The 21,771-nt window shown below is 45.9% G+C and overlaps 1 protein-coding gene across 2 annotated transcripts in view; it reads left to right on the forward strand.

Annotated features, from left to right (window-relative positions):
- PEX1 (peroxisomal biogenesis factor 1) overlaps positions 1-21,771 on the forward strand; it is a 68,763-nt gene that overhangs the window by 16,409 nt on the left and 30,583 nt on the right. For both annotated transcript variants that reach the window (XM_073582018.1, XM_073582017.1), the window contains exons 3-10: positions 859-942; positions 2,256-2,370; positions 3,411-4,102; positions 12,774-12,893; positions 13,288-13,411; positions 14,991-15,094; positions 15,623-15,711; positions 16,152-16,284. In XM_073582018.1, the coding sequence (XP_073438119.1) occupies positions 859-942; positions 2,256-2,370; positions 3,411-4,102; positions 12,774-12,893; positions 13,288-13,411; positions 14,991-15,094; positions 15,623-15,711; positions 16,152-16,284 (1,461 nt within the window). The remainder of the gene's footprint in view (positions 1-858; positions 943-2,255; positions 2,371-3,410; positions 4,103-12,773; positions 12,894-13,287; positions 13,412-14,990; positions 15,095-15,622; positions 15,712-16,151; positions 16,285-21,771) is intronic.

Below are 21,771 nucleotides of genomic sequence, written 5' to 3' on the forward strand. Positions count from 1 at the left end.
GGTTTCACACATCTGACTTTCACGGTGTGCGTGCACAGCGCTGCGAGGATCGGCCCTGGCTCTCCGGATAGACATATATGGCCTGCGGTCAGTCTGGGCTTTGTGGCCCGTATATGGTCTGTGAAATACGCCAGTCTGAACCCAGGCCTAAAAAAAGCAGTCACACATACACTGGCTAAAGCTGGTGTGCATGTGTGTGTGTATGTGTGTATATATATATAATTTGTATAAAAAATGTAAATAAAATCTAATAAATAATCCAAGCAAATGAATTTCAATGTGCGGAACTATCGAAAGCCGTAAAAAATAATAATAATATTTATGCCACGCGGTGAAAGCTGAAGTGAAAAATAGAAATGGCAGAATTTCTGGTTTTCAGTCACCTTGCCTTAAAAAAAAAAAAAAAAAGAAATAGAAGGAATCAGAAAATCATCTGAACCCCAAAATTTGAATGAATTAAGAAGTACAGCTGTAGTGCAAGAAAAAAAAACCCCAAAAAACAAACTCTGATACGACTCTGTCGACCAAGAAATAAAAAAAAGTAATGTCTCTCGTAGCCCTCTGGAGCTCTATTGCCCAAGGACCTCATAATCCTGCAGCCGCCACAAGGGAGGAGACCAGATCTGCTGTTAGGGGAAGACTCATGGTTCGGAAGACTAGTGTCTTAGGCCGGGTTCACAAGTGATGGCCGAGGTGCAGACAGGATGCCTTGTTGGTGCAACACTCTTGGACCCCGTGGGGACCGTAATTCCTATTAATTGCAATAGAGACAGACCATAAATTATAGGAGTCTTAGCTGCCGATCCCTCTCCAATCTGCGATGAATGTAATATCTTCTCTGTTAATTTTTCTTTTCAGGTGTTCCTTAAGCCGTGTAGGTCTGTCCCATCTTGTAAGGAAGTCACAGTGGAGCCTCTGTCTGCTGATGACTGGGAGATACTGGTAATTAGCTTCTTTCATTTTTACATCACCTACCACAAGGGGGAGCTCACCGAATACATATTTATAAAGGTTCCGTGGTTGCGTCTGACTTGTACAGCCAGCACCTGGCAGCTTCAAGTCCCATAAGGAAAATATATATATGTCCAAAAAGATGAAAGCAGCACACCAAGATGGAATCGATTCAAATGCAATCTAATTGACCATTCGGCGACGTTCCGGTCCCAAAGGAATGTGGACCTTTTTCCACATTCCTTTGGGACCGGAACGTCGCCGGATGGGCAGTTAAATTGCATTTGAATCGATTCCAACTTGGTGTGCTGCTTTCATCTTTTTGGACATATTTATTGAGGTTTGATACATACCTAGAATGTGTTTTGCACCCATTGATTATCCTTTGTGCTGCTTTTTCACACATATATATATATATATATATATATATATATATATATTTCAAATTAACCCTTTCCACTTTCTTATTAATATAAAAAATTAGAATTTATTAAAATATAAAATTATTTCACTTTTACTCGTACACTTTTACCCTCCTTTAAAAAGCAATCAAAACATCCAGTGTATCCCAAAAACTTTCAATAAAGATATCCACTCTGCACACAAAGAAACAATCTCTTCCCCAGCGCCATTTACATACAATTGAAAAGTCCCAGAAAATGGCAGCACAAACCAAACTTTTAATTTACGGTGTTTATTTTAGAAATGTATGATTTTTTTTTTTTTCTCTAATAAAATATTACAATAATATGTAAGTTTGGTTTCCCCGTAGGTAGAAGAGTCATGGTGTTGCATCTTTTTTTTTACTGCCTCATGAATGCCATAAAATAAAAAGAGCAAAAAAAAAAAAATACAATGGTGGAATTGCATTTTTTTTTTTCACCATTTTACTGCATTTGGATTTTTTCCCCTCAGTTTTTCAGTACATTATATAGCTATATATGGTATTTATTCAAATTTCAGCTCGTCCTGCTAAAAAATAAATAAATCCGCATACACCTATGATTAAAAAAAAAAAAAAAAAACGACTTATGGCTCTTGGAAGAAGGGGAGGAAAAAGTGAACGCTCAAAAATGAAAATTGGCCGGTGTGGTAGGGGTTAATATAACATACAAGAAAATTATCTCTTTGACTCTATAGCCAAGGAGTGCGGTCACGGGAGTTCCTGCCGTGGCTAAATTTGTCTCGGTAACATTGGAGATCCATAGCTTCCCGTGAGCCTCATGACCACAATGACAAAGTCAATGTTCAGAGTCTGATTTATGACATATCATACAGTGGTATTAACCTCTGTGTGTTCTCAGGAGCTGCATGCGTCTGCCCTTGAAATGCACCTTCTGGACCAGATCCGGATAGTTTACCCCAAGGCCGTGTTTCCAGTGTGGGTGGATCTGCACACGTGTATATACATTCAGATAGGTGAGTAGTAATGTGTAGCCTATAGACCAACATATTCCCTTCTATACGCAGCAATAAATATCTGGAAGCCCTGGAATAGAACGATCTCCTGCTTCATATCTTTGACCTCTTGCTTACATAAGTTCCGTCTCTATGGGTCCATTCTGACCTAGATGTATACATGATGTATATTGGCTTGCGTCACCTATGGCCTCCAATCCTGCATGCATCCCCTCTTATAACTTCTACATTGATTTTCCCTTAGGGAAAATAAAGGATACTGTTCTACACTAGTCAGACGTATTGTATATGGTTGTGGCGTATGAATCGTTTATAATATTCTATGAGCAGGTTCGGCCGATATGTCTGGGGTCGATTCCATTGCATTAATTATTTATGGTTCCGTCAAAAAACTAAACAGTTTGACTATGGTTTTCTTATAAGGAAATCGCTATCAGAAAAATTACCTATCTTTTAAATCTGATTTTTATCTTACTTTTTTTTCTTTTAAATTGAAGTTCAGAAATCTTGTAATTTTGACACTGTTCACTAGCTCTAGTACTAGACATATATTTCATGTTATGTACAGATTTATTTTCACCAGTTTAATTGTTAAAATGAATGATAACACCTTCATATACAGGAGGTAAAACAGGATCCACCTTTCACAATAGGTGATGTTACAGCTCACCTCCTCCTCCTGTGCAATGACTGATAACATCTCTATATACAGTAGATAACACAGGACCCACCATTCACAATATGTGATGTCACAGCTCACCTCCTCCTCTTGTACAATGACTGCTAACACCATTATATACAGCAGATAACACAGGATCCATCATCCACAATAGGTGATGTCACCTCTCACCTCCTCTACAGTGACCTCTATAAACAGGAGATAACACATGTGATGTCACCGCTGTGTGTTTGTAATAAGTATTTATATGATTGACAGGGTGATGGTAATCTCTGTACAGCGCTGCAGAATATGTTGGTGCTATATAAACAAGGTGGGAGTAAAAACATTTTACACTCATGAAAAACTTTTTTCTCTCCAGGAGCTTTGACTCCGGCTGCAAGCTATGGTCGACTAGAACCTCTGACAGAGTTAATCGTGACTCCGAAAAACAGAACTGCTGAGAATGTTTTGTCACATATGCCCCCTGCAGAATATGATCTTGGATCCCATAGAACAACTCGTGGAACCACAAGTAGCAGCGATACGTCTTCACTCAAAGACAGGAGTGAAACCTCTGAAATGCCCCCTCCGGAGGACTCCAGTATATGGGACTCTTTAGGAAATCTCTTTTCTTGGGCTTTGGGAAAAAATCCCTCTAAGACTCATCGCGTCCTCGACAAGGACGTCTTTGGGAGGACTGTGCTGAAAAGCGTTAGCCTAGGAGCGGTTTTCCGAGTCTCCCGCCATGTTCATCCCATCATAAGAAATAGCCGAGCGTTCCTAGACCATACAGATGAGAACACAGTTCAGGTTTTTCTATGGTATCCAGAGCCTCCAGGTTTACTTCCAGACGTGGTTGTATCCTATGGGACAATTGTCGAAATCCCTTCTCCTAAGAGACGAAAAAAAAGGAGTAGCAAGTCGAGTGTGGAGCGATCTGACGGGAAGAATGAGGAGGCCGTGAAGATACCTGAAGCCGTGGTGAAGATTGTGTGGCACGGGTTTGAGGATATCAAAGACGTCATTGACTATGACACCAGAAATGGAAATACACACATTGCAAAAGTTTGGGTCAGTGACTACAACGACCGTCCAATAATTGTTGTTAAATAAGTCGCTGTATAGTTTAGCGTTGTTACAGGGTTCCTTATCCCCTTCCTGATCCAAGACCTATTATGATGTCTTGAAGGGGATTCAGGAGTTGAGCCCGCACTACACAGGGCTGATTCAGGCTGTGCTTTACAGCCGTCACCTGACTCTAACAGCAGGGATCAGAGATAGCTCTGATCTCTGCCGTTTAACCTCCTGTAGTCGTGGAGTGCCCATGGGTTTCAGTGGCAGCCTGGCCCCTGTAAAGCCCAGCCACATGTCGTGATTTTTACTATATACTGCAACACTGAAGTATATATTTCTATACATGTTTAAAAATTTTTTTAAAAACTTATTTTTTTTTATTTAGCCCCTATAGGGGACTTGCACCTGCTAGTGATATATACTCAATTGTAATATATACTCCAATTCTTCACTATTGCAGTATATATCATAAACAATCAAAGAATCTTAGGTTCAAGTCCCCTATGGGGGCTAAAAAATAAAGTAAAAAAAAACCCAACAAATTATAGGGGCAATGAGCAACTATTCTAATTTTTTTTTGAATCAGTGTTGATAAATTTAAGCCTTTGGACCTCATGTATCAATACTATTTAAAAAAAAAACTGTCCTGGCTGCAAGCAATCACAATACAGCTTTAATTTTTGCAGAGCAGTTTAATTAATGAAATCTCAGTTCTGATTGGAAGCTGTGGGCAATAAGGCCATTTTTTTTTTCTGTTGGATAGTATTGTGAATTTAATTAAAATATTTAATTCTTCACAGTATAGAATATTTCTGATTGCTGTCAGTGAAAACATTTTTTCTCTATCGCTTCATTGGGGGACACAGAGACCATGGGTGTATGCTGCTGCCACTAGGAGGCTGACACTATGCACAAAAAAGGTTAGCTCCTCCTCCGCAGTGTACACCCCACCGACCGGCAGGAAATTCCTCAGTTTAGCTTAGTGTCAGTAGGAGGTGGACACGGGTCTTTCATTAGACCCATATGTACCTCGATGTGCGTCGTTTCTTTTCAGGTTTTTCCGGAGGGATACAGTGTGAAGAGTCACAACTGTAGTCCCACAAAGAGACTATGAGTACGGCATGTACTGCCACCCCGTATCCTCATAGCTCTCAGTGGCGGGACCACAGCTTAGCACGGGTGCATGCCAGCGATCCGGAGAGTCCTCGCCCCCCGCCTTCCACCCACTCGCCTATCAGAGCCTGTCGGTCGGGTGAGGCGCGGATACCACAAAAGACGCAGACAGCGTGGGATACATCAGGTACCTTTATTGCAGACGGATCACAGGGTGAGTATGCAGTCCAAGTCGTGGCCCTCTGGCGGTTTCAGGAATCTTGGGAGTGGTCGCCAGGGGAGCACTGTAGGGTCTCTGCGCCGCCCGCTCCTCCCAGCGGCCGCCGCATCCGTACAGGCCCCGGCTGTTGCACGGGCCTTGTTCTGCGCTTCCCCACCTCCTTCTTTCTTCGGCGTTCGGCGGCGGTAGCGCAGGAATCTAGCGGCAATAAGTAGGGAGGTGGCCGCGGCGATGCTGCGAGACCTCCGCGCCGACCCGCGCTGACAGGCGGCTGCCGCCATTAATTTAGTCCCCGGCTTCATTTCGGGCCTTCTCTGACGTTGCGGCCACGCCCCCCGCTCTCTCTCATAGGCGGGATTCTCTCCCGCCCGTTCTAGGACCACCTACCGCCTCTCAGAGCCTGTGGGGGGCAGCGGGCGGTACCTTCCTTGGCTCAGCAGCTAGCTCCGCCCATCCTCGTGTGAAGGCGCGCGTTTATCCACAGGCTGCCGCCATTTTCTCAGCCTGTCAGCCGGACACAGGGATCCCACGTTCTACTCTGCTGAGGCCTTGCTCCTTCAGACGAGCTGTGTATCAGCACTTTTGGGGACACCAGATCGTGAGTATCTCTGCAACTGCAGACTGACACCCTCCTCTGCCTTCTGTCCCCCAACCTTCCGGCATTTCTTCAGGGTCCTTCCTTTCTTCCTTCATTATGCCTAACTCTAAAGCTGAGCGTGGCCGCCCACCGGCCCACACGGGTTCTCTAGTCCAGTTCTTCGCTTGCGTCTGCGTGGACTGCAGCAATCCCATTCGGCATGACACGGTCCAGGAGCCATCTAATGCGCCACGTGAAAGCGAACCCCCCCCATTCCTGGTTGGGACTCGTCTCTTTCTCAATCTGTGGCAGACCTCACCAGGGTGTCTCAGTCCCTAGTAGCCGTCCTTGATAAGTTGCCCCTGGACCCTTCTGCAGGGTCCAGCAGGTCACATGAAGCTCCATCTGAGCCAGGCAGCAGAAGCCGCAAAAGACCCAGACAGGATCTCCGGCCGGGATCCCCTCCTGACCTCACATCCCCACATAGTCCTTCCCAGCAGTCGCCCTCCCGTGCCTCCTCACCCGAGTCAGGTGAAGCGTTCTCGGATGTGTCATCCGAAGAGATCTTAGAGCTGGATTCGGACCAGGACGCGGACATGAAGGTTATGGTACAGAACCTCATTGCTGCGATTAACACACCTTCAAAATCTCAGACTTCCCTGCGAAATCCTCAGAACAGGAGGTTTTCGTTCAGACGGGCAGAAACACCTGCCAGGGTCTTCGCCTCCCACTCTAAGTTTGGCAAGATCCTTACCAGGGATAGAGAAAATCCGACCAGGCGATTTCAAAGAGGGAAGCGCCTCGGCGTGCTGTACCCGTCTGCCAAAGAGCTCACCGACAACTGGTCCGCTTCCCCCTCGGTAGACGCACCCGTGTCCAGACTGTCTAACAACACGGTCCTCCCGATTTCAGGTGTGGCGTCACTAAAGGATTCTAATGATAGAATTATAGAATCTTTAGCAAAGTCAACATTCAAAGCGGCTGCAGCGGTGCTAAGCCCAGCCTTCGCTTCATCTTGGGTAGCGAAGGCCATAGCCACTTGAGCAGAGGATCTCCGCCAGGGCATCCTAGATAAGGCCCAACCAGAGCAATTGGCTGAACTAGCCAACCAGATCTCCCATGCAGGGGATTATCTGCTCTCGGCCTCCTTGGATGCCACGTCTTGCGCAGTCCAGGCGTCTAGCAACCTTGTGGCAATCCGACGTACAATTTGGCTCAAGGCTTGGCAGGCGGATTTGTCTTCGAAAAAGTCCCTTACCAATCTGCCTTTTCAGGGAGCGCGTCTCTTCGGGTCCCAGCTGGACCAGATTATTAAAGACGCCACTGGAGGCACGAGTTCCCTCCTCCCTCAGTCCAAACCTCGCAGACCTCCGCTAAGACGTCAGTTTCGGCCCTTTCGGTCTTTCCGCCGTTTCAATACAGCAGACAATTCCTCTAACCAACAGAGAGCGCAGGCACGCCTTCAGACCCACTCCCTCCCGGCGATCTCACACCTCCCAGGGCAGATCCTCCAGATCTGGACGGTCCACATCAGCATGACTATCAACGAACTCCCGAGGGTCCCTCCCAATTGGGAGGTCAACTCCTCTTCTTCAGAGACTCCTGGCTTGCTTCAGTAGAGGACGCTTGGGTCAGGGAAGTTGTATCATCAGGATACAAGATAGAGTTCGTTTCTCGTCCCCGGGATCGTTTCTTCGAGTCCCGACCTCCAAAAGATCCTGCCTTAGTTCCAGGGTTCTTTGCGTCCATCGCCTCTCTCCTCAGTTCCGGAGTGATTGTGCCCGTTCCCGAATCAGAACCTTTCACAGGGTTTTATTCAAACCTGTTTGTGGCGCCGAAAAAAGGCAGTACAGTTCGCCCCATCTTGGACCTCAAGTTACTCAACAAGAGAGTCCGACTGCGTCATTTTCGAATGGAGTCTCTTCGGTCGGTAATCGCTTCCATGGAGACGCAGGAGTGCATGCGTTCAATAGACATTCAAGATGCCTATCTACATGTTCCCATATTCTCCGGCCATCAGAAATTCCTGCGTTTTGCGATTCGCGAGGAGCAGTACCAGTTTGTTGCACTGCCGTTCGGTCTCGCCACCGCACCCAGAGTATTTACAAAGATCATGGCGGCGTTGATGGCCTTGTTAAGAATCAGAGGTCTCGTTCTTTTTCCGTACCTCGACGACATTCTGATCAAAGCTCCATCCTTTCATCAAGCTCACCACAGTCTTACCATCGTCCTCGACACCTTGTCCAATATCGGGTGGCTCTTCAACAAAAAGAAGTCCTGCCTTGTTCCGACACAACGCCTTGTGTTTCTGGGTCTATTGTTCGACACTCGTCGATCGAGGGTTTTTCTCCCACGAGAAAAGATTTGCTCCCTGCAGCAGGATGTACGATCGCTGCAGATCATACGACTTCCATCTCTCCGGACAACCATGAAAGTCCTGGGAAAGATGGTGGCGGCGACAGAGGCAGTTCCCTTTGCCCAATTTCACTCCAGACCTCTCCAACACGCCATCCTGTCTCGGTGGAACAGGTCTGTTCTTTCCCTGGACTGCCCATTTCGTCTTTCATACCGGGTCAAGCAGTCCCTCAATTGGTGGCTGACGTCTCCTCTCATCTCCCTAGGACGGTCATTCCTTCCCATCCACTGGCAGATTGTGACAACGGATGCCAGCCTCCTCGGTTGGGGGGCAGTGTTCCGTAATCACACTGTTCAGGGTCGATGGTCGACTCAGGAGTCAGCTCTGCCGATCAACGTCCTCGAGATACGAGCGATTTATCGGTCTCTCATTCACTGGGAAAGTCTTCTCAGGGGCCTGCCTATCCGGATTCAGACAGACAATGCCACAGCGGTGGCATATGTCAACCGCCAGGGGGGGACACGGAGTGTCTCAGCCCTGGCAGAAATGTCCAAGATTCTTCATTGGGCAGAGCTTTCAGTCCCGGCAATATCCGCGGTGCACATCACCGGCGTGGACAACTGAGCGGCCGATTTTCTCAGCCGCAAGGGTCTCGCAGCGGTAGAGTGGTCCCTACATCCGGAGGTATTTCTTCAGCTTTGCAGTCATTGGGGAACCCCGGACGTAGACCTGCTAGCTTCTCGCCTCAACAGGAAAGTTCCACAGTTTGTATCCAGAGCTCAAGATCCTCTCACAGTGGGCGCTGACGCTCTGGCCATTCCTTGGTCGCAGTTCGAGCTACCCTACCTATTCCCTCCCCTGCCTCTTCTTCCCAGACTGTTGATGAAAATCAAGGCCGAAGGAATTCCAGTCATTCTCATAGTCCCGAATTGGCCCAGAAGGTCTTGGTTCGCGGACATCGTCAACCTTCTCGCGGACGCCCCCTGGAAGCTTCCAGACAGGGCAGATCTGCTGTCTCAAGGTCCGATTTGCCACCCCAATTCTCGGCCGCTCAATTTAACGGCGTGGCTGTTGAAACCGAGGTTTTGAAGCGATCAGGCTTTTTGGATCGAGTTATTCATGCTATGATCCGGGCCAGAAAGCCATCGTCTTCCAAAATTTATTACCGTACCTGGAAGGCCTATTTCACTTGGTGCGAGTCCAACGACATTCCGCCCATGCATTTTTCGCTCCCTTCTGTCCTGGCGTTTCTTCAGGCAGGGCTTGATGCAGACCTTGCCCTCAGCTCTTTAAAAGGTCAAGTTTCGGCGCTGTCCATTTTATTTCAGAAGACGTCAAGACCTTCCTTCAAGGAGTGGCTCATACGGCTCCTCCGTACCGAGCGCCCATAGATCCTTGGGATCTTAATCTGGTTCTTGAGGCTCTGCAAGGTCCTCCCTTTGAACGTCTCAGGGAAGTTTCCCTAGCCCTCCTTTCATGGAAAGTAGCCTTCCTAGTAGCCGTCACCTCCATCTGGCGCGTGTCGGAATTGGCGGCCCTCTCTTGCCGCTCTCCTTTCTTGGTACTCCACCAGGACAAGGTAGTTCTGCGGCCTCCGCCCTCTTTCCTTCCTAAAGTGGTGTCCACTTTCCACCTGAATGAGGATATTGTTCTCCCGTCCTTTTGTCCGGGTCCAACTCATCCTCGGGAGCGCTCCTTGAACAAGCTGGACTTAGTCAGGGCGATGAAGGTCTACCTAGCTAGGACGACTTCTTTGCGGAAGACAGATTCTCTCTTCATCATTCCAGATGGAGCGCGGAAAGGTCAGCCGTCCTCTAAGGCTAGTTTCACACTAGCGTTTTGGAGCGCAGCGATGGCCTGCGCACGGCCGCCGCTAAGCCCCGCCCCCTGCCGCGCCCCGCCGGTAGCTCCGCCCACCGGCGCATGACGCTGCATGCGCCCTGCGTCCCCTATCTTTATCACAGGGGGCGCAGGCCGTGCGCAGTATGCGTTTGGCGGCGCATGCGTCCTTTTGACGGCGCGCCGACCTGCGCCAAACGCAACCTGCTGCATTTTGGTTGCGTCGGCGCACCGTCAAAAAGGCGCATGCGCCGCCAAACGCATACTGCGCACTGCCTGCGCCCCCTGTGATAAAGATAGGGGACGCAGGGCACATGCAGTGTCATGCGCCGGTGGGCGGAGCTACCGGCTGGGGCGCGGCAGGGGGCGGGGCTTAGAGGTGGCCGTGCTCAGGCCGTCGCTGCGCTCCAAAACGCTAGTGTGAAACTAGCCTAAGGCTACCATTGCTCGCTGGATCACATGGGCAATTTTGGAGGCCTACCGGGTCAAACATCGATTGGCCTCTCCGGGAATTGGAGCTCACTCTACCCGGGCAGTGAGTGCCTCCTGGGCGGTGCGCCACAGAGCCTCCGCGCTGCAGCTTTGCAAAGCTGCAACCTGGTCATTGGTTCACACATTTGTGAAATTCTACAAGGTCCACACCTACGCTTCGGCGGATGCCAGCCAAGGTAGAAGGATCCTGCAGGCAGCGGTGGTGAGTCCGCAGGCCTGATGGAAGTTTGTTTTCCCGCCCCAGGGACTGCTTTGGGACGTCCCATGGTCTCTGTGTCCCCCAATGAAGCGATAGAGAAAACAGGATTTTTGGGTTGCTTACCGTAAAATCTGTTTCTCGGAGCCTTCATTGGGGGACACAGCACCCTCCCATTTTCTACAACTCCTGTTCTTATGTTGTTTGTTAGTTACAGTTGAGTTGTCTGTTCTGTTTTTCAATCTATTCTGTTACTTCTCCTACTGCTTTCTCACTAACTGAGGAATTCCCTGCCGGTCGGTGGGGTGTACACTGCGGAGGAGCTAACCTTTTTTGTGCATAGTGTCAGCCTCCTAGTGGCAGCAGCGTACACCCATGGTCTCTGTGTCCCCCAATGAAGGCTCTGAGAAACAGATTTTACGGTAAGCAACCCAAAAATCCTGTTTTTGCTAATGACCGAAGGCTGAAAATCTGTCCAGAACATTTTCCCCCAAAATGACCCAAACCTGTAAGGCGATGTGCACACGCTGCGGTTTTTGCTGCGGATTTGGCCACTGCGGATCTGCAGACAATGTACAGTACAATGTAAGTCTATAAGATTTACATTCTGCTGTGCACATGCTGCAGATTTTCAACTGTGGAAAAGCTGCTGTTTTGAATCCGCAGAAAGAATTGACATGCCAATTCTTTCTGCGGATTCCGCTGCGGTTTGCCACCTATTCCATTGTCCAGGTGTCAAACCGCAGGGGAAAACCGCTGACCAATCCACAGGTAAAACTGCAGGTCATTTTACCTGCGGTTTTACCAGCGGATCCGCAGATACAAACCCACGAGTGAATCCGCAGCATGTGCACGTAGCCTAAGAAACAGTTCATGGTCCAGGCTTTATACCAGATAGTGTGTTTTTTTTTTTTTTTTTTTTTTTTTCCACTATGTACCACAATACTAAAGTAATTTAGTGTACTAAAGTACTGTATCTTCTGTTTTTCCCATCTGATCATAAAAAAAAACTTACTTGGACTCGCAGCATTGGTTAAAGTTCGATGTATGAAAATAAGAAATTAATCGATCCACGAGGTGAACTTTAATATAAAAAAAATCTGTAAAATATTCAATAAAAAGATATCAAAATGTTTTACGTACCACAAAATGGTATCAATAAAAAAACTACAGCACACTATGCGAGAAACGAGCACCGATGCTGCACCATTGACGGAGGAGTAAATGGGCCTCAGAAAATTGTAACAAACCAATTTTAATTATTAATTATTTTTTTTATCCACTAAAATATATTAAAAAAAAATGTACACCTTTGCAGAGATGATGAAATCGCGATTTCCAGGACCTTGGTCAATCAGTGACATCAGTATTCACAGGCCTCTCGACAGGAGCTTTGCAGACGTCCCTCCTACCTGCGGGAACACCTGGCATCTTTCTTAATTGGTAGGCCCAGCGCATCGCCATTATTGCTGTGTGACGTTGGGCCAAGCCTACTAATCAGAAGAGGTAGCGGCCTAGGAGGTGGTTCACAGGGCTCTCATCCAGTCTAGTCCGGTCACAAACATGGCCGCTGGACTATGCCTTTTGTTCGGCTCCCCCAGCAGTCACTCGTAATACTTCTGCAAGCCAGGTTCCTTTTTTTTTTTTTTTTTGCAGCGCCACCACAGGGTAAATGAAGTGTTACATGGTGACCATTCATATTTGTGAGTTTTCTGCATATTATAGAACAGGACGTTTCCTAACATAGTATCAGAGCAAAGTGAGGGGGAAGGACAGAGTAACTAAGTGTGGCGTCATACACATTGTGATATGATGTGACAGTATTGTGTTTCTTGATTGTATGATTTTTTTTTCCTTTATGTTGTCTTCATGCAGATTCCTGAGAGATTAAGAAAGAACTTGAATGTTAATATATCCTCTGCTGTCAGGATACAGTCAATGGAACCCCGGCCCAAAATCCCTTCATCGATCACGCTGCAGCCCAGGCAGTGCTTGGTGAGTGGCTGGAGCATAATTGTCCCATGGAAGACGCACAGATACTGAGTTTTCGGGTAATAGCAAGTGTGGGAAATTAATGACAAAAAAAAAGTCTGTTTTCAAATTTACCCAAGATGCACGAGCATTCTAAAAGGTTGCAGTGTAAAGCATGGAGAAAAGACATTCCCTATAAGACTGTGAGTTATATGATCCAGCAGTACAAAGTGTATTTATGTCCTCTGTTTAGGTCAGTGGCTTAATTACCCTTGCAAACTACGTACACCATGAGCAATCATCTCGCCATCTGAAGGTTTATTGTTCTTTTCCTGGGCCACGTTATTCAGATTTCAGCAATCACAGAAATGGTAAACCCTAAAATCACTTTTAATACCGTTATAATTGTCTTTTAAAGGATAAAGAAATTACCTCTGATGAAATAAAAGCTGCGTTCAACTCATGGCTGCGCTCACACAGTACCTCGTCTTCACCGTGGATTTCAGGGAAAACGGATACTGCGCAGCTTTCTCTTGGTGAAGGCAAGTAATAATAGAATGTTTTTTAATTTATTGGCCTGAGTATCTGTAACTTAACTTGTTCTCACTGGACAACCCCTTTAACATCTACTGCAGGACAGGTGACAGCTTGCTGATCAGTGGGGGCCCAGTCTCAGGACTCACACGGATCGGCTGAATGGAATTTTTTTTTTTTATCTCCGATGTGGCACCATTATCTCTGGTACAAAATATAGCGCCGATAGGTGATGACTTTTAATATCAAGCAAAAGGGTTATTTATTATTAAACTTTATGGATCTGGTTTATATGGAGATGAAACTTATATTTCAGATATTGTACATATTTGAGTCAGGACCACATTAAGGTCTGTAAAGGCTCCTTGACAAGTCATTGTATGCAAAGCACTTCTTCCAGAACATACAGGGAAAACTGAATAACTGCTTTCACAGAGTGCCCAAATAATACCTCCATACAGTGCTCAGATAATAACTCAATACAGTGCTAAAATATGTCCATACAGTGCCTAAATAATATCTCCATACAGTGCCCAAATAATACCTCATGCAGTGCTCAAATAATGCCACAATATAGCACCCAAAAATACCACCATATTGTGCCCAAATAATTCCACCATATACCACCTAAATAGCACTTTCATACAGTGCTCAAATAATATGTCCATACAGTGCTCAAATAATACCTCCATACAGTGTCCAAAAAATACCACCATATAGCACCAAGAAATAACATCATATAGCACTCAAATGATACCACCATATAGTGCAAAAATAATATCACATATAGCACCAAAATAATAATTCCATACAGTGCCCAAATAATACCTCCATATTATACTCATACACACCTGTGTCCATGTACTGTAAAAGGGTATATGAAAAAGAGTTCGCGAGACAGTGTTCCCTTTATGAACTGTGTTTTGGTCCGGTGCTCCTGGTAGAGGCTGGGCGGTGGATCCCCGGACAGTGGCTTCTTTTTGCCTGTGCTTTATTCATGCGACCTAAAGAGGTTGTCTTCTTTAGACAATCCCCATTTTTGTTAAGACTCTTCGGTATTTAATCTGTTAGCAAAGTGTCCTCCTTCTGAGTCCCCTGTAATCATCGTCAGCTGTGAGCTTTGGGGAGACCTGTCATTAAAGGGATATTCCCCGAATATCAATCACAGCTCATTGGCTGAAAATCCAAGTGAATTGGTGGTCCTCTCCACACAGGGTGCACATGGTAGAGGCAGACAATCACATGTATGGAGGATCTAATATTAGACACTAGCTCAGCTGTGCCCCGGGGGCCATTACCAGATCACAGAGCAGCTGGAGGAGCAGCTAATGTCATCTGTGCATGTAGGACAGCAGGAGCCTGGAGTAAAAACCAAGGGGCTGTGGGAAATGTAGTTTACAGGGGTCACATGGGCAGCAATGAAGGACCTCTCACTTCTCAGCGAGCAAAGAGACAAGTATGGAGGAGCTGGGGCCAGAACAAGATGGAAGACAGATCTCGGGTTATTATACGATAGGGAGGGAGGTGGGAAAAATTATAAATGATAATCCCCTTTAAGTGCTCTTTATTTATTTTTTTTTGCTACAGAAATTGCAGAATTTTCATTTACTGCACACGATTCTTCAGAAACGGCGAGACCAGACGAAATTTTCATGTTATGTCAAGATTTCCTACAGAAGACTAAAATTCATGTAAATATCAAGTAAGATCATTTATTAGAGAAGTTGTGCCATGTGCTGGTAACGAGGGGCTCAGAACAATGTGGGAGGGAGATGACTAAGACATGTTAGATAGGTGTCCCAAAGAACCACTTATAGGCTGTTAAAATAATTACTTTATTGATCCATGAGTATAAAAGGTACAAAAAATGGTTGAACACAACGGCACAAAAATTAAAAAGGCAGAAAAGAGATATCTGCTGCACTCCCAGGCAACATGTTTCAGACCTACTTGGTCCAGGACGACGCAGGTCTGAAACATCAAATATTTATTTTCTGCCTTTTTAATTTTTGTGCCGTTGTGAGCTTATTTCTGCTTATTCACACTTCTAGGTTCAGTTTTTAGCTAAGGATGGCCATGATGAGACTATTTTCGCAGTGATGATTCCACAGGACTAATGATCACTGTGCAGCAATAATCGGATAGACCAATGTATGATGCATTTATAGGTTCCCATCTTCCCTAACCAGTAATACTAAAGTCTTTTTTATCTTATATAGGTGGATCTAGATTTCACTCCGCCAGACAGTCCTCCCGCTCTCCAGCAACCTGATCAAAGCCTCACCTACCTGCAGATGAACAGATTGGGGTATGAAGACAATTCCCATTTTTCTTTAAATAAGTTCTTGATTCTTAGTGTACAGACCATAGGTGTAACTACAGCCGGGGTATCTGCACGGGTGCAGGAATACCGACACTGAGGAGAAGCAGAAGAAATGATAAAGGAGATCTTTACATACAGAATCGTATGGCTAGTAGAATAAATCCCTTTCTTACATCCTCCGAGAATGTCTAATTTGGAAGGACTTGTATGGATTGCACTGAAAAACAAAGCCGGCTCTATATGGGAGTGATGGCTGCTGTTATACAGCTGACCACCTATCTGAGACCACCTATCTGAGACCACCATGATCAGAGATGACTGTGACAATCATGTAACATCCCTGTGATCACTTCTAGGCTTGTAGCAGCTTTAATACAGAAGGAGGAAACAATATGGATTTATATAGCGGTGCTTTTATATTACAGTGGTGTTGATGGCTTACTGACAACCTGCTACGACCATATTGTTCACTGTCTAATGGGACGTCCATTATCCAGACAGTTTGTCTCCACGGCATCTGGTCTTCGCAGCGGAGCCGTCCTCCTATCTGGACCAAAGGTATCAGCATCCGAGTGCTTTATGCAATCTAATATATAAAGCTCAATGTATGTATGTGTGTGTGTGTGTGTGTGTGTATGTTCGGGATTGGCATCCGCACCGTCGCAGCTACAGCCACAAAATTTGGCAGTCACACGTCTGGACCCCGAGAGTGTCATAGGCTATGTTGTGAGGTGAAATTTTATCCCTGCGCGTTCCAATTCACCAAACAACTTTGCCCCTATCTACATAATGGGGAAAAAGTGAAAGGAAAGGTGTTGGAGGCAAATTGACAGCGGCCAGATGTGAACAAGGGGGACTGAAAGAATGAGAGCGATGGTGCCAAAGAGTACATACCATATAGTTGCTAAGGTGGGGCCCTGACATGGGATACTCGCCACACACGGGGTTATGAACACAAAATGCGCCACACACGACCACGTGCTTCAACACATATACCACCCTCAGCACACATTTCACCACACATACACCAACCTCGCCACATAAAAGTCGAAACACAAAAGTCGCCACTCAAAACTCGCCACGCTTTCCCCGACTGTTTAAAGATGAAAAATGAGCTGTGATTGGTCGCTATCAGCAACAGTTTTCTTTGTAGACAGTTGTGGTAACTGAGGCCTATTATTCTTATCATTTCTATGGTGTTATCGTCCTTCTGTAAAGCTGGAAATAACACAATTTATTACCGTGCCAACACAGACCACCCTCTGACACAGACTGCAGGGGGAGCCCAGTATCACACAGGATAGGATTAGATACACAGCTCTGCAGTCAGTATCATAGAATCATAGAATCGTAGAGTTGGAAGGGACCTCCTGGGCCATCTGGTCCAACCCCCTGCTCAAAGCAGGATTCGCTAAATCATCCCAGTCAGATGTCTGTCCAGCCTCTGTTTGAAGACTTCCATTGAAGGAGAACTCACCACTTCTCGTGGCAGCCTGTTCCACTCATTGATCACTCTAACTGTCAAAAAGTTTTTTCTAATATCTAATCTGTGTCTCCTCCCATTCAGTTTCATCCCATTGCTTCTAGTCTTTCCTTGTGCAAATGAGAATAAAGTTGATCCTTCTACAATGTGACAGCCCTTTAGATATTTGTAGACAGCTATTAAGTCTCCTCATAGTCTTCTCTTTTGCAAACTAAACATTCCCAAATCCTGCAACCTTTCCTCATAAGACAGGGTTTGCAGACCGGTCACCATTCTGGTCGCTCTTTTCTGAACTTGCTCCAGTTTGTTGATGTCTTTTTTAAAATGTGGTGCCCAAAACTGGACACAATATTCCAGATGAGGTCTGACCAAAGAGGAGTAGAGGGAAATAATGACTTCACGTGATCTAGACTGTATGCTTCTGTTAACACATCCTAGAATTGCATTTGCCTTTTTTGCTGCTGCATCACACTGTTGACTCATATTCAGTCTGTGATCTATTAGTATACCCAAGTCTTTTTCACATGTGCTGTCACTTAGCCCTATTCCTCCCATTCTGTATATGCTTTTTTCATTTTTATTGCCCAGATGTAGTACTTTGCATTTCTCCCTGTTAAAAACCATTCTGTTAGTTGCTGCCCACTTCTCCAGTTTATTTAAATCTTTTTGAATCCTCTCTCTCTCTTCTCTAGTATTAGCTATCCCTCCTAGCTTTGTGTCATCAGCAAATTTAATCAGTTTACCCTCAATACCTTCATCTAAATCGTTGATAAAGATGTTGAACAATACAGGGCCCAGGACAGAGCCCTGTGGTACCCCACTTGAGACATTCTTCCAACTGGATGTGCAGCCATTTACGACCACTCTTTGGGTCCGATCACTAAGCCAGTTATGAATCCACCTAACAGTTGCCTTGTCCATTCCATACTTAGTCATTTTTTCAATAAGGATTGTATGAGAGACTTTGTCAAATGCTTTGCTGAAGTCAAGATATACTATATCTACAGCATTTCCTTGATCCACCCAATCAGTGATACCGTCATAGAAGGAAATTAAGTTAGTCTGACATGACTTATTAGTTACAAACCCATGCTGACTCTGTTTGATCACTTCATTCTTATCCAGGTATTGACATACATGTTGTTTAATAATTTGTTCAAAGATCTTTCCTGGTATAGAAGTCAGACTCACCGGCCTATAGTTGCCTGGGTCCACCTTCTTCCCCTTTTTGAAGATAGGAACAACATTTGCTCTTCTCCAGTCTTCTGGCACTTCTCCTGTTCTCCAAGAATTTTCAAAGATTATGGAGAGGGGTTCAAAAATTTCTTCTGCTATCTCCTTCAGTACTCTGGGGTGTAATTCATCTGGACCTGGAGACTTGAATTCATTTAGGATAGCTAAGTGTTTCCTCACTATCTTTCTGTTTATATATATCCTGGATTCTTCTATTCCCTTAATAGGACAGTGACCATATCACACAGGATAGGATTAGATACACAGCTCAGCAGTCAGTATCACACAGGATAGGATTAGATACACAGCTCAGCAGTCAGTATCACACAGAATAGGATTAGATACACGGCTCAGCAGACAGTATCACACAGGAGAGGAATAGATACACGGCTCAGCAGTCAGTATCACACAGGATAGGATTACATACACAGCTCAGCAGTCAGTATCACACAGGAGAGGAATAGATACACGGCTCAGCAGGCAGTATCACACAGGATATGATTAGATACACGGCTCAGCAGACAGTATCACACAGGATATGATTAGATACACAGCTCAGCAGTCAGTATCACACAGGATAGGATTACTTACACAGCTCAGCAGACAGTATCACACAGGAGAGGAATAGATACACGGCTCAGCAGTCAGTATCACACAGGATAGGATTACATACACAGCTCAGCAGGCAGTATCACACAGGAGAGGAATAGATACACGGCTCAGCAGGCAGTATCACACAGGATATGATTAGATACACGGCTCAGCAGACAGTATCACACAGGAGAGGAATAGATACACGGCTCAGCAGTCAGTATCACACAGGATAGGATTACTTACACAGCTCAGCAGACAATATCACACAGGAGAGGAATAGATACACGGCTCAGCAGTCAGTATCACACAGGATAGGATTACATACACAGCTCAGCAGTCAGTATCACACAGGAGAGGAATAGATACACGGCTCAGCAGGCAGTATCACACAGGATATGATTAGATACACGGCTCAGCAGACAGTATCACACAGGATAGGATTAGATACACAGCTCAGCAGTCAGTATCACACAGGATAGGATTACTTACACAGCTCAGCAGGCAGTATCACACAGGATATGATTAGATACACGGCTCAGCAGACAGTATCACACAGGAGAGGAATAGATACACGGCTCAGCAGTCAGTATCACACAGGATAGGATTAGATACACAGCTCAGCAGTCAGTATCACACAGGAGAGGAATAGATACACAGCTCAGCAGTCAGTATCACACAGGAGAGGAATAGATACACGGCTCAGCAGTCAGTATCACAAAGGATAGGATTACATACACAGCTCAGCAGTCAGTATCACACAGGAGAGGAATAGATACACGGCTCAGCAGGCAGTATCACACAGGATATGATTAGATACACGGCTCAGCAGTCAGTATCACACAGGATAGGATTAGATACACGGCTCAGCAGTCAGTATCACTCAGGATAGGATTAGATACACGGCTCAGCAGTCAGTATCACACAGGATAGGATTACATACACGGCTCAGCAGACAGTATCACACAAGATAGAATTAGATACGCAGCTCAGCACACAGTATCACACAGAATAGTATTAGACACATGGCTCAGCAGTCAGTATCACACAGGATAGGATTAGATACACAGCTCAGCAGTCAGTATCACACAGGATAGAATTAGATACACGGCTCAGCAGACAGTATCACACAGGATAGGATTAGATACACAGCTCAGCAGACAGTATCACACAGGATAGGATTACATACACGGATCAGCAGTCAGTATCACACAGGAGAGGATTAGATGCACGGTTTTTATGTGCAATATAATCATTATAATTTGTTATAACTAACCACAGTTGGTTACTATGCCCAGGCAACGCCGGGCTCTTCAATAAAATGGCAGCACATTTAAACGGGCATTTCCATTTTATAAAGTGATGGCGTATCTGTAGGATATTATAATTGGTGGAGGACCGAATTCTAGGGTAGCCTCTGATCCTGAGGATGAAGTGGTCACAACGCTGGTTTAGCACAGGGTCCCCTTTTACTGGTTTTTTCCTGCACAGCTGTGCCCCAGTCAGAGGCTTGGATGACCCTGCACAGGGAAAAATCAGAAGTGTAGTGTCCTCTTCATTCTCTGGATCCGTGACTGATCCAGAGATCAGAACCCCACTAATCATAGTTATGGCATATGCCAGCGATACGTCGTCACTTTATAAGATTGGAGGAATACCCCTTTGAAAGAGAAAAACATTTGATTAATACTTTTCAAATTTTTTAAAGAGAGTTTTTATAAAATTCTAGGTTAGTGTTTGATCTCTGGTAGTTCGACTGTGGGGCCGTAGCATGGTCAGTGTTTGATCCTTTGGGGGTCTGACCGTGGGGCCGTAGCATGGTCAGTGTTTGATCTCTGGTAGTTCGACCATGGGGCCGTAGCATGGTCAGTGTTTGATCTCTGGTAGTTCGACCGTGAGGCCGTAGCATGGTCAGTGTTTGATCCTTTGGGGGTCTGAACGTGGGGCTGTAGCATGGTCAGTGTTTGATCTTTTGGGGGTCTGACCGTGGGGCTGTAGCATGGTCAGTGTTTGATCTTTTGGGGGTCTGACCGTGGGGCTGTAGCATAGTCAGTGTTTGATCTTTTGGGGGTCTGACCGTGAGGCTGTAGCATGGTCAGTGTTTGATCTTTTGGGGGTCTGACCGTGGGGCTGTAGCATGGTCAGTGTTTGATCTTTTGGGGGTCTGACCGTGGGGCTGTAGCATGGTCAGTGTTTGATCTTTTGGGGGTCTGACCGTGGGGCTGTAGCATGGTCAGTGTTTGATCTTTTGGGGGTCTGACCGTGAGGCTGTAGCATGGTCAGTGTTTGATCTTTTGGGGGTCTGACCTTGAGGCTGTAGCATGGTCAGTGTTTGATCTCTGGTAGTTCGACCGTGGGGCCGTAGCATTGTCAGTGTTTGATCTCTGGTAGTTCGACCGTGAGGCCGTAGCATGGTCAGTGTTTGATCCTTTGGGGGTCTGACCGTGGGGCTGTAGCATGGTCAGTGTTTGATCTTTTGGGGGTCTGACCATGGGGCTGCAGCATGGTCAGTGTTTGATCTTTTGGGGGTCTGACCGTGGGGCTGTAGCATGGTCAGTGTTTGATCTTTTGGGGGTCTGACCGTGGGGCTGTAGCATGGTCAGTGTTTGATCTTTTGGGGTCTGACCGTGGGGCTGTAGCATGGTCAGTGTTTGATCTTTTGGGGGTCTGACCGTGGGGCTGTAGCATGGTCAGTGTTTGATCTTTTGGGGGTCTGACCGTGGGGCTGTAGCATGGTC

Source organism: Dendrobates tinctorius, unplaced genomic scaffold (genome assembly GCF_039654945.1).
Source record: "Dendrobates tinctorius isolate UK_male_01 unplaced genomic scaffold, ASM3965494v1 ptg000070l, whole genome shotgun sequence".
Classification (NCBI taxonomy): Eukaryota; Metazoa; Chordata; class Amphibia; order Anura; family Dendrobatidae; genus Dendrobates; species Dendrobates tinctorius.